At 40.9% G+C, this 15,166-nt stretch overlaps 1 protein-coding gene across 1 annotated transcript in view; it reads left to right on the top strand.

The window, feature by feature from the left end:
* The window catches only part of LGR5 (leucine rich repeat containing G protein-coupled receptor 5), a 139,214-nt gene extending 133,904 nt beyond the window's left edge, over positions 1-5,310 (top strand). Inside the window, exons 16-18 of the mRNA XM_036458393.2 lie at positions 948-1,093; positions 3,078-3,161; positions 4,157-5,310. Of these exons, the coding sequence (XP_036314286.1) occupies positions 948-1,093; positions 3,078-3,161; positions 4,157-5,274 (1,348 nt within the window). The 3' untranslated portion in view covers positions 5,275-5,310. The remainder of the gene's footprint in view (positions 1-947; positions 1,094-3,077; positions 3,162-4,156) is intronic.
* Positions 5,311-15,166: the final 9,856 nt, after the last annotated feature.

Below are 15,166 nucleotides of genomic sequence, written 5' to 3' on the forward strand. Positions count from 1 at the left end.
TTGGACATACAATTAAATAACATTATAACATTTTGCACGGCTGTTTACATTTTTAAATACCTCTAGCCTGTGTATATGTTCTAACAAAATTTACGAAGTTAATATTTGCTTGAGGAAATAATGCTCTTTTTTTTTTTTTAAAGGAAATAATGCTCTTTAAAACCTGTTATGCTTGTTATCGATAAAGAAGTCCCTTGAGGGATTATTTATATACATGTATTAAAACCAGAACACCAAAAGAGAGTTTGGAAACTGAAGGGGGGGGGAGGAGGAATATAAAAGTACCTCATAAACAGCTTTTTATGTTATTTCCTTCTAGACTCTGTTTCCAATGTATTTTTGTTAGAATCCTACATAAACAAGCTTTTATGTTTTCATCACTTAATATATTCTTATATTGTAAGCACCTTTTTTAAAAAAAAAACACATATATTTTTATTGATTTCAGAGAGGAAAGGAGAGGGAGGGAGAGATTAAAAAAAAAAAAATCAATGATGAGAGAAAATCATTGATTGGCTGCCTCCTGCACACCCTCTACTGGGATTGAGCCCACAACCTGGAAATACACCCTGACTTCCTGGTTCATAGGTTGCTGTTCAACCACTAAGCCACCATGGCCAGGCCCATAAGCACCTTTTAAAGGTGCTACAATTTTCCTAGCAGTCATTCATTAACCTTTTTATTATTGAAGTTTTTAAACACAAAAATAGAGGACATAATATACCTGTTACTCAATCTCAGCAATTACTAACATTTCATAGCAATAATTTTAATAACTCCATTGTTATTATAAATAATGCTGTAATAAAACCCCAGTGCACATAGTTAATTTTTTAGATTATTTATTAAGGCTAAAACACAAAATCAGAGTAATTGAGTGAAAAAAGAAAAACACTATTTTACAATTCATTTCTTTAAGCATATGTTTTTTCTTTGGTTTTATTCAGGGTTATAGAAATGCCTTATGCTTACCAGTGCTGTGCATTTGGAGTGTGTGAAAATGTCTATAAAATTTCTAATCAATGGAATAAAGGTGACAACAGCAGTACAGATGATCTTCATAAGAAAGATGCTGGAATGTTTCAAGTTCAAGGTAAGACCAGCTGCTCCGATGATGAAATTGTGTCTGGAAGGTTCTTGAAAAGTCATCAGACAGATCATCTAAACTCCAGACACTTCCCTATGTAACCACCCCATCAAGCTGGGAGTCCATCCCACTCTTAGAGACTCCCAGAGAAAGAGAAAGTTCCTTGGGCATTCAATTTTTTCTGTATGTGAATTTTTAATTTTTTTTTAAATATATTTTATTGGTTTTTTACAGAGAGGAAGAGAAAGAGATAGAGAGTCAGAAACATTGATGAGAGAGAGAGAGAGACATCGATCAGCTGCCTCCTGCACACCCCCTACTGGGGATGTGCCCACAACCAAGGGACATGCCCTTGACCGAATCGAACCCGGGACCCTTCAGTCCGCAGGCCGAGGCTCTATCCACTGAGCCAAACCAGTTTCGGCTGAATTTTTAATTCTTATGTCTATTACATCTTCCTTAGCGTGTATTGTATAAGTATGGGTAATTATTAATATTTATATTGATGTTCCCATAAACTTTTAAAAGGGCTTCATCTTTGTGGATATGTTTCTCAAACATGCTTCTGGGCTCTTTTCTCTAGAAGACAGAATCTGTTTTCATTTGTACGTGGAGGACATAAGCATTTTAGATGCCTCCACATTTCGGCAGGAAGGGCTTAAGAACCCAACCTCTTATCTAACTAATTCCAAAACATTCCCCCTCCTCCCCACACAGGGGTATCTGTCAGGAAGGTGAAATGAGATCATGTCTGTGAAGCCTTTGGCTTTCCTTGAAGTAAGACCTTACCTAAAGAGACAACAATGCACCTCAAACCACACCTGTGGTAATGAGGAAGCGCTCTGGGCAGCCCCAGTGTTCCTTCCCCTGCCAACTTTGCATGTTTGCGCAGAGTCTAAACAGACTGGCTTTTCTTCCTCTGGGCCTGAATGATTTGCTGATTCCCACGCAAGTATGATTCAGTCTGTCTGCACATAACCCTCACCTCTCCTCCTGCACAAGGCCTAAAGAGCTGATAGTTTGCCCCTCTGCCTCTTTGTTTCAGGCCACAGTATGGGCCTTGCACTTGTTCTTGCTTTCTAGTTTTTACTCTTAAGAAAATAAAGTAAAACAATTAGAGTGCCTACTATGTGCCAGGCCCTGTCCTAGATGGAGCCAGAAAGCAAGAAGGATCATCTTACCATCCCCCCATGGAGCAAATACCACTCGCCTACACCAAGCTCTAAGCCAAACAGTCCTTTGGTGTCGTAATAAGAGAAACAAAGAGGCATACAATGAGCAAGAGACACAGGGTTCTTCATGGAGTTTATTTCCAAGGAAGTGATTCTCAGTCCTGGGCCAGGAATCACACGGAGGCTTTCTACAAAGACTCATGCCCCCCTCCCTAGATCAATGAAATCAGCAACTTTGGGAAAGTGTATTAGATCACAAAATTCCCGTGTTGTGGATGCCCAAACCAAGCACCATCAGAGAACCCAGCCCAGGCATTTGCACTATAGCTATCTAAGTGTTAGAAAATTGGAGAAAGTGGTTCTTCCACTGGAAAGGTCCAATTTTATTAAAGCTATTTGGTTAGAAAAAATAATAGTTTATCCAAATAAGTTTTTTAAAAAAAAATCTCTCTCTAATTTAGGTCTGTGCAATTTGGGGACATCATGAGCTCCAAGGGAAAAGAACAAAACTAGTAGATGTTATACTAGTTTTAACTAATATTACTAGTAGATGTTATAACCAGGAGTCCGAAGTTCTTTTCCCTTCCCCCAGTTTTGCTGGAATACTCTATCACATAGTAGCGTGAGTAGGACACCCAAAGGCAACTTTATAGTTGACTCTTAAGAGAGCCAGAGCCCAGAAAAGAGCAGGATGGCTGACCTCCCGTCTCCTTTGTGACACGTCATGTTCAAGGGCAATCCAGGAGCCTCCTCCCTGGCATTTGGTCCCCTGGCAAGAGAGATAGGACTAATCATTCCAGCGCTTCTCATTCCCGCAGATGAGCGTGACCTTGAAGATTTGCTGCTTGACTTTGAGGAGGACCTGAAAGCCCTTCATTCGGTGCAATGCTCGCCTTCCCCAGGTGAGAAAGGCCAGCTCGGCCTCTGCAGCAATCCCCACCTTTGGCTCTGCAGCCACAATGGCCTATGGCTTCAAAGCAGAGTCTGTGCCACCTTTGCAGCTCCTCAGGGCCCTCCCCATGGGTTGGAATTGGTCTCCATTCATAAACAAGATTTTCCTGGGAGACTTCTGATTCAGGTTAATGGAAACTGTAGCAAGAAGCACATGTAAGTGTTAGCATATTATCCATTTAGCCTAAGCTACTATGCGACCATCTTGCTTCCAGTAATCACTGATTTTTGAAAGGGGTTTCTTTTAAGTCTTCCCTACGTAGTCATTTGGTTAAAACAAAGGATGGATTACACGTACAAGGAAAAAATATGTATGTGTGGACCTCATAAATTGTACCATTCCCAGAAACAGGATGGACCAGCTGGAGGAAAAATAAAAATAAAAAGACAGCTGGGAAGGTTAATATTTTATTTCCAACCGTTAGGATGTCCCTTGCTCTCCAACATCCAGTGCCATTCTAAACCCAAGACAAGATGTTCAGGAAACATGCCTTCGTATTATCCATGCTAATATTATGAATATTATGGAGTATTTCCCTCGGGTCCCCCGTCTCTGCTTACAGAATCTCCTTGAAGCATTCTGGAAGCGGGGGCTGGGAGGGTGGGGGGAAGAACCATAATGAAAAGCCCAAGAGACCTGGCTTTTTACCTGGCTTTTCACCTTCATGAAAGTGATTTCCATTCCCCACCTCCGAGTCTGGTGCAGCTTGAAAACATGAGCACTTGGTGCGCTGACCACACACACACCAGTGCACAGAAGGCGGTCATGGCCCCGGTTGAACAAAGTGCCACAAGGCAACAGTGTGTTCCTGTGGCTGCTATAGGCCACTATCTTTCTGTGTCTTAATAAGAGACACCAAGAGGTAATTTGGCAAAAAGGTTTTAAGCTGCCATTTCACACCCAGTTTTTTGTTTTTGTTCCGTTTTTTCTCCCTCGGACCCGTAGGCCCCTTCAGGCTCTGCGAGTGCCTGCTGGGGAGCTGGCTGGTGAGGATCGGCGTGTGGGCCGTGGCCGCGCTGGCGCTGCCCTGCAACGCGCTGGTGGCGGGCTCGGTGTTCCGCGCCCCGCTGTGCCTGTCCTCGGCGAAGCTGCTGGTGGGGCTGATGGCCGCGGCGAACCTGCTCAGCGGGGCGGCCAGCGCGGTGCTGGCGGCCGTGGACGCGGCCACCTTCGGGCGCTTCGCGCGGCACGGCGCGGGGTGGGAGCAGGGCGCGGGCTGCCAGGCCGTGGGCTTCCTGGCCACCTTCGCCGCCGAGGCGTCCGTGTTCCTGCTGACGCTGGCGGCCCTGGAGCGCGGCTTCTCCTCGGCGAGGGGCGCCGCCGCCAAGTGGGGCGCGACCAGGGCCTCCCGGGGGCTGCGCGCGGCCGCGCTGCTGTGCGCGGGGCTGGCCGTGGCCGTGGCCGCGGGGCCGCTGCTGGGCGGCGCGTACGGCGCGTCCCCGCTCTGCCTGCCGCTGCCCCTGGGCGGGCCCGGCGCCGGCGCCTCCGCGGGCTACACGGCGGCGCTCGTCCTGCTCAACTCGCTGTGCTTCCTGGTGATGACGGCCGCCTACGCCCGGCTCTACTGCAGCCTGGACAAGGGCGAGCCGGACGGCCTGTGGGACGGCGCCATGGCGAGGCACGTGGCGCTGCTGCTCTTCACCAACTGCATCCTCTACTGCCCCGTGGCCTTCCTGTCCTTCTCCGCGCTGCTCAACCTCGCCTTCGTGGGGCCCGAGGTCGTCAGGTTCATCCTGCTGGTGGTCGGCCCGCTCCCGGCCTGCCTCAACCCCCTCCTCTACATGCTCTTCAACCCCCACTTCAGGGCGGACCTGGGGAGCCTGGGCCAGCGGGCCCCGCTCTGGGCCAGACCCAAGCGCGCCAGCCTCATGCTCATCGACTCGGACGACGACGCGGAGAAGCAGTCCTGCCACTCCACCCAAGCGCTGGTCACCTTCCCCGGGGCCGGCGCCGGCCTCGCCTACGACCTGCCTTCTTCCAGCGCGTCGGGGTCGCCGCCCGCCTACCCGAGGGCCACCGACAGCTGCCACTTGTCATCCGTGGCCTTTGTGCCATGTCTCTAATGGGAGAGGAAACGTTTCCAAAAATAAAAATAAAAATGGAAAAGCCCCCAAATGTGAGGTCGGGTATATAGCTGAGCAGTCATAAACAGAGTTGAAACTTGATTTTTTAAAAAAGATAATCATCATAATGATAACCTCTCAGTGGGAAAAAAGCTGAAAATCTATTGAGATTGGAATGAAAGAAAATGAGTCTAAATGCTGCTTGTATGATCGGTTCAGCAAAGAGATAGTTCAGTCACACTATTGAGGGAAGCCCATGTTTTTGTTTTTTTAAGCAGATGGAAATTTTCAAAAGAGATTCTCCATTATTTCAGTGGAATTCTTTTTAAAATCACCACTCTAAGCAGGGAGGTTGGGGGGAAAGACCTTTACTCACCAAAGGGGTTTTCAACCCCCCAACTCCTCAAAAGATGAAAAAGATGATTGGGAGTATTAGGAAAATAAGGGTTTTAAGTGGCTGTGGTACCAACTAAAGTTATGACCAATAGGATTTCATTTTAATGGAGATGAGTTAGTCCCCCTCTGTCTTTCCTCGAAAAGGATCCTTCCATGTCACCAATTTCCCACCCCCAGCCCCGCTCCAGACCCAGTGAATGGGTAACGTAAGGCATTATTAATTTGCTCACATTCACATCATTTTTAGAAATGCCGGATTCTATTTATCAGCACTAGATGGTTCCATCCTCAGTGGAATAAAACTGCTTACAAATATTCTGAGAGGAAGATGAACTAAAATTCTTCAATTTGCCGTGAAGGCAATCCTCTCCAGGTGAGGCGTGCCTTGTTGAATTCATTCTAACTCGGAAGAAAAGTCCATTGCCGGCAATGGGCAGACCGAGTGAATATGGTGAACCAACAGGAGATTTCTTGTTTTCTTTCTCCTGGGCGAGCACACGTTTTTTTCGAGGGAGGTTTTACCAGTTGATTCAAACGGATGTGTATGTGAAGGTAACGATCAAAAGCAGACATGACATAAATTAAATCCACCGACATATCTTCTCACACATGCATCTCTAGTAGCTCTAGCGACAATGTCTGAAATCATTTTGGACCCAGCCGAGACTTGGTAACGCATTACCCTGTTTACTTAGCTTGGTTTTAGCTGTGTTGTCTATGGATCAATTCGTTTGATGTCAGGAACATGACGTCTCTGCTTATTCCGTATTTAATACATGTGCTAGGTATTTTAAGAGGCCAGATTATTAAATACTAAAGGTCAAAGGATTAATTTGTAACTTTATTATACTACATTAGCTTCAATACATTCAATCCACAAGACTGTGAGGTAGGTTTATTTTTATATAAGCATGTTTATTTTGATCAGATGTTTTAACTTGGAAGTGAAAGAAATACATTTATGAGATGTTTTATAATATGTGTAAATATAAAACTGTATTTATTACTACAGTAAAGATTCAGTAATACAAAGAACCATGATAATAAACCATGTACAGTGGCATATTCTTCCATATGTATTGTTTCTCTGCCCCTTTTCTTTAAATTCATTAACTGTATATAATATATGTGAATATATAGTACTTGTAAATAGATTCCAAACTTGCTTTTCTATTGGGTATAAAATAAAGAAATTTGTAATAAAATGTGTGACTATAAAAGAAAATATTTTTAAATCTTTTATTGAATCCATTGGCAAATATTTGGTCTCCTAAATGCTTTTGACTTTTGATGTGTAAAGTACACTTGCTATCTACGTATTTACACCTCAATATGTTAGATATATTGGACTTACCTTAAGAAGTAAATCTTTCACAAGAATGAAAAAAAAAAATGTCTTTACCAAATCCTGGACTGTTTTAACTGTGATTGATAAGCCATTTTTTATGACAAATGACTCGGTGAAGCTGATTGTCCCAGGGATAGTTTGAATTTCATAGCCAGAACCTATTTCTTGTGCAAAGTGAAAAAAAAAAATAGAAATATATAAATACCAAATCAACCTTAAAATTACTTAATATGAATAGGTTTTTCTATAAAATCTTCCTTTGTACAAAACATGTTGCTTTTTTCTCTTGTTGCTCTGATGTCTGCTCCCCAGCAGGCCTAAGCCTTTAGTCAGACATCCCCCAAGGGCTCCCAGGCTGCTAAAGGGTTGTCTGACTGCCAGCTTAGGGAACAGGCCTAAGCTGGCAGGTGGACATCCCCTAAGGGGTCCCAGACTGCAAGAGAGCACAGGCCAGACTGAGGGACCCCTCCCCCAAGTGCACAAATTTCGTTCACCCGGCCTCTAGTATATATATAACTACAGATGATATGCTATAAAATTTTACACTTGAAACATAATTTTATTAATCAATGCCATCCCAATAAATTCAATAAAAATTAAAATAAATTTTAAAAATATTCATGTAATACTGTCAACAATAAAGATTTTTTTAAAGAAAAAAAGAAAGCTATTATTCAGCATAAAAAAAAATAAAAAATAAAAAAACACCATCATATTTCATGACCATGTCAAGGTCAAAACATAAGAACATGAAACTCCCAGGGCATAAGGAAATACACAGTTCCCTTTCAGTTTCTATTCCCCAAAATGTAAGATATAAAATGATTTTTATAAACACTTTGGGCCAGACTCTCCCAGCTTCAACAGTGTTTTCTGATTTTCCCTTACAGGTTAGAAAATGAAATCATCAAGTACTGGATGGAGGCCCAGCATTGTTATTAAGATCAACCCATATTTACTAAGGTCCCTCAGGGCACCTAGCACTGAGTTTCCCACCATCTATCAGATACTAGTATAACCACATTCCTCAATCTAACCTAGTTAACAGTCATCCAATGGAGTCCTATTGTACAGTTGACACTTGGTTTGTCTTCAGCTGAAACAAGGGCTATAACACAGTCTCATTCCTCTTAATCTAACTCCTCTTAGCCCAGATAACAGTACAAAAGTTGTCTCCAGCTGAAACCGGTTTGGCTCGGTGGATAGAGCGTCAGTCTGTGGACTGAAAGGTCCCAGGTTCAATCCTGGTCAAGGGCATGTACATTGGTTGCGGTCACAAGCCTGGTGGGGTGTGTGCAGGAGGCAGCTGTTCGATGTATCTCTCCCATTGATGTTTCTAGCTCTCTATCCCTCTCACTTCCTCTCTGTGAAAAATAATAGTAGCCCCAGAGCGCTGCGAGGCCCCGCCCCCAGTGCGGCCCCGGAGCACCGCGGCAGCTGCGCCAGAGCTGTGCCCAAAGAAGGCCGCAGCGAGAAACCTGTCTGGCAATACCCAGTCCAGGGTTTGGCGTAATCATCCCCAGAAGCGGGACTTTTTCTAAAACGCCAGGGCGACACGGGACAGATTGTTAAGAATCGCGGCTGTCCCGCTAAGGGCGGAACACCTGGACACCTCGGCGCCTGATCCCCTTCACCCCCTTGCGTCTGTATACTAGGGAAGGACTGCACAGTTGGGCATATCTGGAAAATCGCAGGGGGAAATTGCCTTCCTGGAAACAAGGGATAGGAGCCAGAGGAGATAGTCTGGGAGCCAGCTGGCACTCTGCCAGCTAGAGCCATAGAGAAAGAAGGCCAGAGCAACCAAAAGACTGGGAGGTCAAACCGGTAACACTGACACCTAAGGGCTGAATTACAAACTGCTTTTTTTTTTTTTCTTTCTTTCTTTCTTTTTCTTTTTCTTTTAATTAATCAAAAATAAATGCACACAAATAACTAAGATATAGCCTACCTAAAATTAAGGACTAGCTTACAAAACTGAGGTGCAGTGGAATGCTGGGAACTACAAGATTCTCTGGTCTGAGAATCAGATGTGTCAAATACAACAACAGAGGAAGTGAATGACCACTACTGGACATTTTTATGCTAATTTTACTATTCTTTATTTTACTTTCATTTTTTACATCTTTTACTTAAGAAACGAATTTTTTTCTTTTTTCCTTACTTGATTTTACCTTTTCAATTATTACATTTTTCAATCTCTATCATCACTATTACTACTGCTATTTTGCAGTTTTTTGTTGTGTTTTTTTTTTTTTCTTTTCCTCTCCAGTACCATTTTATTTCTTCTTTATTTTACATTGGGAGTAACCTTCATTCTATTTTAATCTCTACTATAGCATCATTCAACCGTATCTCAACTCAACCTTTACACCATCACTCTCTTACTAAACTTTAACCTTTTAGTCTCCAGTTTATCCTATCCCTTTCCGGCCTTAGTTTTTCCTCTATTCTTTCTGTGTACCCCCTGCTAAAGCTCTCACTATACTTATAGACCTAAATTCCAACCCCTGATCCAAGTGTATAAATACCAATCTCTGCAATATATTAACTAGTTAAAAAAAAAAAAAAACTGTTCTACTTTCTATCCTTTTCTCATGGTTTGTGTAAAGGTTGATTATTGTGAATTTTTATGCTTTTTAGTGAAATTGTTATGCTTATTCCTGTGTTGTTATTGTTGCTTTGTATTTTTTAAACAAAAAAAATCCTCTGTTTTTGTTTGTTTCTTTTACTTCTGTATATCATAGCCTTACTTAATAATAGGGGCTATTGTAGATTGTATTAATCTCCAAGTATTGTTACTGGCATTGGCTGGGTTCAGTGGTTGTTCTATGGCAATTTTCTCCACATATATATAGTTTGTTTCCCATTTCTCTTTTAGTTTGCTTCTTCTCTCTCTTTCTCTCTCTCTCTCTCTCTCTCTCTCTCTCTCCTTTATTTTTTTTCCTGTTTTCCAACTTCATTTTGTCCTTACTTTTTTCCTCTTTTTCTATCTCTTTATCCCTCTTTTTTTTATTTTATTTACTTATTTTTTTTTCTTTTTTTAATTTTAATTTTAATTTTTTTTAATTTTTCTTTATTTTATTTTTACCTTTCTTCCTTCTCTCCTTATCCCCTAAGTTGCCTTTCTCTAGTGTTCATCTTTATTAGAGGTTATTAATATTGTAAATACATTCCTGTTAAGTGCCTCTTGTGTTGTACCTGGTAGTGTTGTACTGTGTACCTTTAAATCAACGCAGGAGAAGGAACACCAACCAGACATCCTGAGAAGAGAGGCCATGGGGAGACAAAAACATAGTCCGCACATAAAAGAAAAGCAGGCATCACCAGAAAAGGAAGTAAATGAGTCAGAGGCAAGCAGCCTACCAGAGCAAGAGTTCAGAATAATGATCATAGGTTGGCTAAAAAGAATGGAAGAGAAATTTGACAATAACCAAGAAGAAATGAGGAAGAACCATGAAGAAGTGAAGAAGAGCCATGAGGAATTGAAGAAGAACCAAGGGGAATTGAAGAAGAACCAAGAGGAACTGAAGAAGAACCAAGAAGAAATGAAAAATGACATCACTACCATGAAGAACTCAATAGAATGCATAAAGAGTAGACTAGATGAAGCAGAGGACCGCATCAGTGAGCTAGAAGACAAGATGGAAAAAAATACCCAATTAGAGCAGCTTCTAGAAAAAAAGATTAAAAAGCAGGAGGAGAGCCTACGGGAGCTTTGGGACAATACAAAACAAAATAATATTCGAATAATAGGGGTTCCAGAAGGAAAGGAAACTGAGTTAGACATGGAAAAAATATTTCAAGAAATAATGACAGAAAACTTTCCTGAGATAGAGAAGAAAAAACCCACACAAATCCAAGATGCTCGCAGAGTCCCAAGCAAAATGAATCCCAGAACACAGATGCCAAGGCACATTATAATTAAAGTGGCAAACAACAATGACAAAGTAAGAATCTTAAAAGCAGCCAGAGAGAGACAGAAAGTTACATACAAAGGAACCCCCATCAGACTAGCAACTGATTTCTCAACAGAAACATATCAAGCCAGAAGGGAATGGGATGAAATATACAAAGTCATGCAAAGGAAAGGTCTGAATCCAAGAATACTGTACCCAGCAAGGCTATCAATCAAAGTTGAAGGGGAAATCAGGAGTTTCACAGACAAAAAAAGACTGAAGGAATTTATCTCCACCAAACCAGCAATGCAAGAAATGCTAAAGGGTCTACTGTAAAAATAAAGAAATAGGAAGTGAAGAAGGAACACCGGTATAGAACAAAAATGGCGTCAAATGAGTACCTATCAATAATAACCTTAAATGTAAATGGATTAAATGTTCCAATCAAAAGACATAGGGTGTCAGACTGGATAAGAAAACAAGACCCATACATCTGTTGTCTACAAGAAACCCACCTCAGAAAAAAAGATGCACACAGACTGAGGGTGAAGGGATGGAAAAAAGTTTTCCAGGAAAATGGAAATGAAAAAAAAGCTGGGGTAGCAATACTTATATCTGACAAATTAGATCTCAGAGTGAAGGACATAACAAGAGATAATGAAGGCCACTTCATAATACTAAAGGGAACAATCCAACAAGAAGAAATAACCCTGGTAAATATATATGCACCCAATACAGGAGCACCCAAATACATAAAAAAAACTGCTGGAGGACATTAAGGGAGAGATTAATAGCAATATAATCATAGTAGGAGATTTTAATACCCCACTGTCACCCTTCGACAAATCATCTAAACAAAAAATCAGCAAAGAAATATCAATCCTAAACGACTCACTAGACCAGATGGAATTAATTGACATCTTCAGAACATTCTACCCCAAAGCCACAGAATATACATTCTTCTCAAGTGCACATGGGACATTCTCAAAGATAGACCACATTTTGGGACATAGGCAAAGTCTTTTCAAATTCAAGAAGATAGAAATCATACCAAGCATCTTCTCAGATCATAATGGCATAAAACTAGAAATTAACTACAATAAAAATAATCCAAAGAAATCAAACACATGGAGACTAAACAACATGCTATTAAACAAGGACTGGGTTACCAGAGAAATCAAGGAAGAAATTAAAAACATCCTGGAAACAAATGACAATGAAAACACAACAATCCAAAATCTATGGGACACAGCAAAAGCAATTTTGAGAGGGAAGTTCATATCCTTACAAGCCTATTGCAAAAAACTAGAAAAAATGGTAACAGATGATCTAACTCTACAACTCAAAGAGTTAGAAAAAGAGCAACAAGAAAAGCCCAGTGTAAGCAGAAGGAAGGAAATAACAAAAATCAGAGCACAGATAAATGACATAGAGACCAAAGAAACAATACATAAGATCAACAAAACCAAGAGCTGGTTCTTTGAAAGGATAAACAAGATAGATGGACCTCTAGCCAGGCTAACCAAGAAACAAAGAGAGAGGACCCAAATAAACAAAATCAGAAATGAAAGAGGTGAAATAACAACAGACCCCACCGAAATACAACGGATTGTTACAAAATACTACGAACAACTCTATTCCAACAAACTGAACAACCTGGAGGAAATGGACATATTCCTAGAAAAATACAAACTGCCAAAACTCAATTAGGAAGAATCTAAAAATCTCAATAGACCAGTGACGTGGGAAGAAATTGAAACAGTCATCCAAAAGCTTCCAGCAAACAAAAGCCCAGGGCCAGATGGCTTCACAGGAGAGTTTTACCAAACATTCAAGGAAGAACTAAAACCTATCCTCCTCAGACTATTCCAAAAAATCCAAGAGGAAGGAACACTTCCAAACTCCTTCTATGAAGCCAGCATCACCCTAATACCAAAACCAGATAAAGACAACTCAATGAAAGAGAATTACAGGCCAATATCCCTCATGAACATAGATGCCAAAATCCTCAACAAAATTCTAGCAAATCAGCTCCAGCAGAGCATCACAAAGATCATAAACCATGACCAAGTAGGATTTATTCCAGGAATGCAAGGATGGTACAATATCCGCAAATCAATAAATGTGATACATCACATAAACAAATTGAAAGATAAAAATCATATAGTCATATCAATTGATGCAGAAAAAGCATTTGATAAAATCCAACACCCTTTCCTGATAAAAACTCTCAACAAGGTGGGAGTACAAGGATCATACCTCAACATAATAAAAGCTATATATGATAAACCCACAGCCAACATCATACTCAATGGGCAAAAACTAAAACCATTCCCTCTAAGAACAGGAACAAGAGAGGGATGCCCACTCTCGCCACTCCTGTTTGACATAGTACTGGAAGTACTAGCCATTGCAATTAGACAAGAGGAGGAAATAAAAGGCATCCAAATTGGAAAAGAAGAAGTAAAGTTATCCTTATTTGCAGATGACATGATATTGTACATAAAAAACCCAAAAGACTCCATTAAAAAACTAATTGACTTAATAAATGAATTTGGCAATGAAGCAGGATACAAAATTAATGCCAAGAAATCCATGGCATTTCTATACACCAACAGTGAAACCGCAGAAACAGAGACTAAAAAAGCAATTCCATTTACCATCGCACCAAAAAAATTAAGATACCTAGGAATAAATTTAACTAAGGAAGTAAAGGACCTATTTGCAGAAAACTTCCCGACACTGAAAAAAGAGATAGAGGAAGATGTAAGGAGATGGAAGAACATACCATGTTCATGGATTGGTAGAATCAACATCATCAAAATGTCCATACTTCCTAAAGCAATCTATAGGTTCAATGCACTCCCCATTAAAATACCAACGACATATTTCACCGACCTAGAAAGAACTCTCCAAAAGTTCATTTGGAACAATAAAAGACCCCAAATAGCCACAGCAATCCTGAGAAAGAAGAGTAAGGTAGGAGGGATCTCAATACCAGACTTCAAACTATATTACAAAGCCACTGTTCTCAGAACAGCCTGGTACTGGCACAAGAACAGACATATAGATCAATGGAATCGAATTGAGAACCCAGATATCAACCCAAGTCACTATGCTCAATTAATATTTGACAAAGGAGGCACGAATATACAATGGAGTCAAGACAGTTTCTTCAATAAATGGTGTTGGGAAAATTGGACAGACACTTGCAAAAGAATGAAACTATTGATAGATCACAAACTTACACCATTCACAAAAATAAACTCAAAATGGATACAGGACTTAAACATCAGACGGGAAACCATAAAAATACTAGAAGCATCCACAGGCAGCAAAATCTCAGACGTATGCCAAAAGAACTTCTTCACTGATACTACCCCTAGGGCAATGGAAGCTAAAGAGAAAATAAACAAATGGGACTACATCAAAATAAAAAGCTTTTTTACAGCAAAAGAAACCATCAACAAAACAACAAGAAAGCCCACTGTGTGGGAGAACATATTTGCAAATGATACCACTGATAAAGGTTTAATCTCCAACATCTACAAACAGCTTATACAACTAAATAAAAGGAAGATGAATAATCCAATTAAAAAATGGGCAATGGACCTAAATAGAACATTTTCAAAAGAAGACAGAAGGAAGACCAAAAGGCACATGAAAACATGCTCAAAGTCACTAATTGTCCGAGAGATGCAAATCAAAACAACAATGCGGTACCATCTCACACCTGACAGAATGGCCAACATCAACAAGTCAACAAACGACAAGTGCTGGCGAGGTTGTGGAGAAAAAGGAACCCTCGTGCACTGCTGGTGGAAATGCAGACTGGTGCAACCACTGTGGAGAACAGTGTGGAGTTTCCTCAAAAAACTGAAAATGGAACTCCCATTTGACCCACTAATCCCACTTCTAGGAATATATCCCAAGAAAGTAGAAACACCAATCAGAAAGGATATATGCACCCCTATGTTCATAGCAGCACAATCTACAATAGCCAGAATTTGGAAACAGCCTAGGTGCCCGTCAGCAGATGATTGGATCCAATAACTATCGTACATCTACACAATGGAATACTATGCTGCCATAAAAAAGAAGGAATTCTCATCATTTGCAGCAACCTGGATGGAATTGGAGAACATCATGCTGAGTGAAATAAGCCAATCAATGAAAGAGAAACACCACATGACCTCACTCATTTGTGGGTGATAAAGAACATTATAAACTGATGAACCAAAAGATAGATATA

The sequence above is a fragment of the Pipistrellus kuhlii genome, unplaced genomic scaffold (genome assembly GCF_014108245.1).
Source record: "Pipistrellus kuhlii isolate mPipKuh1 unplaced genomic scaffold, mPipKuh1.p scaffold_m20_p_3, whole genome shotgun sequence".
Taxonomy (NCBI): Eukaryota; Metazoa; Chordata; class Mammalia; order Chiroptera; family Vespertilionidae; genus Pipistrellus; species Pipistrellus kuhlii.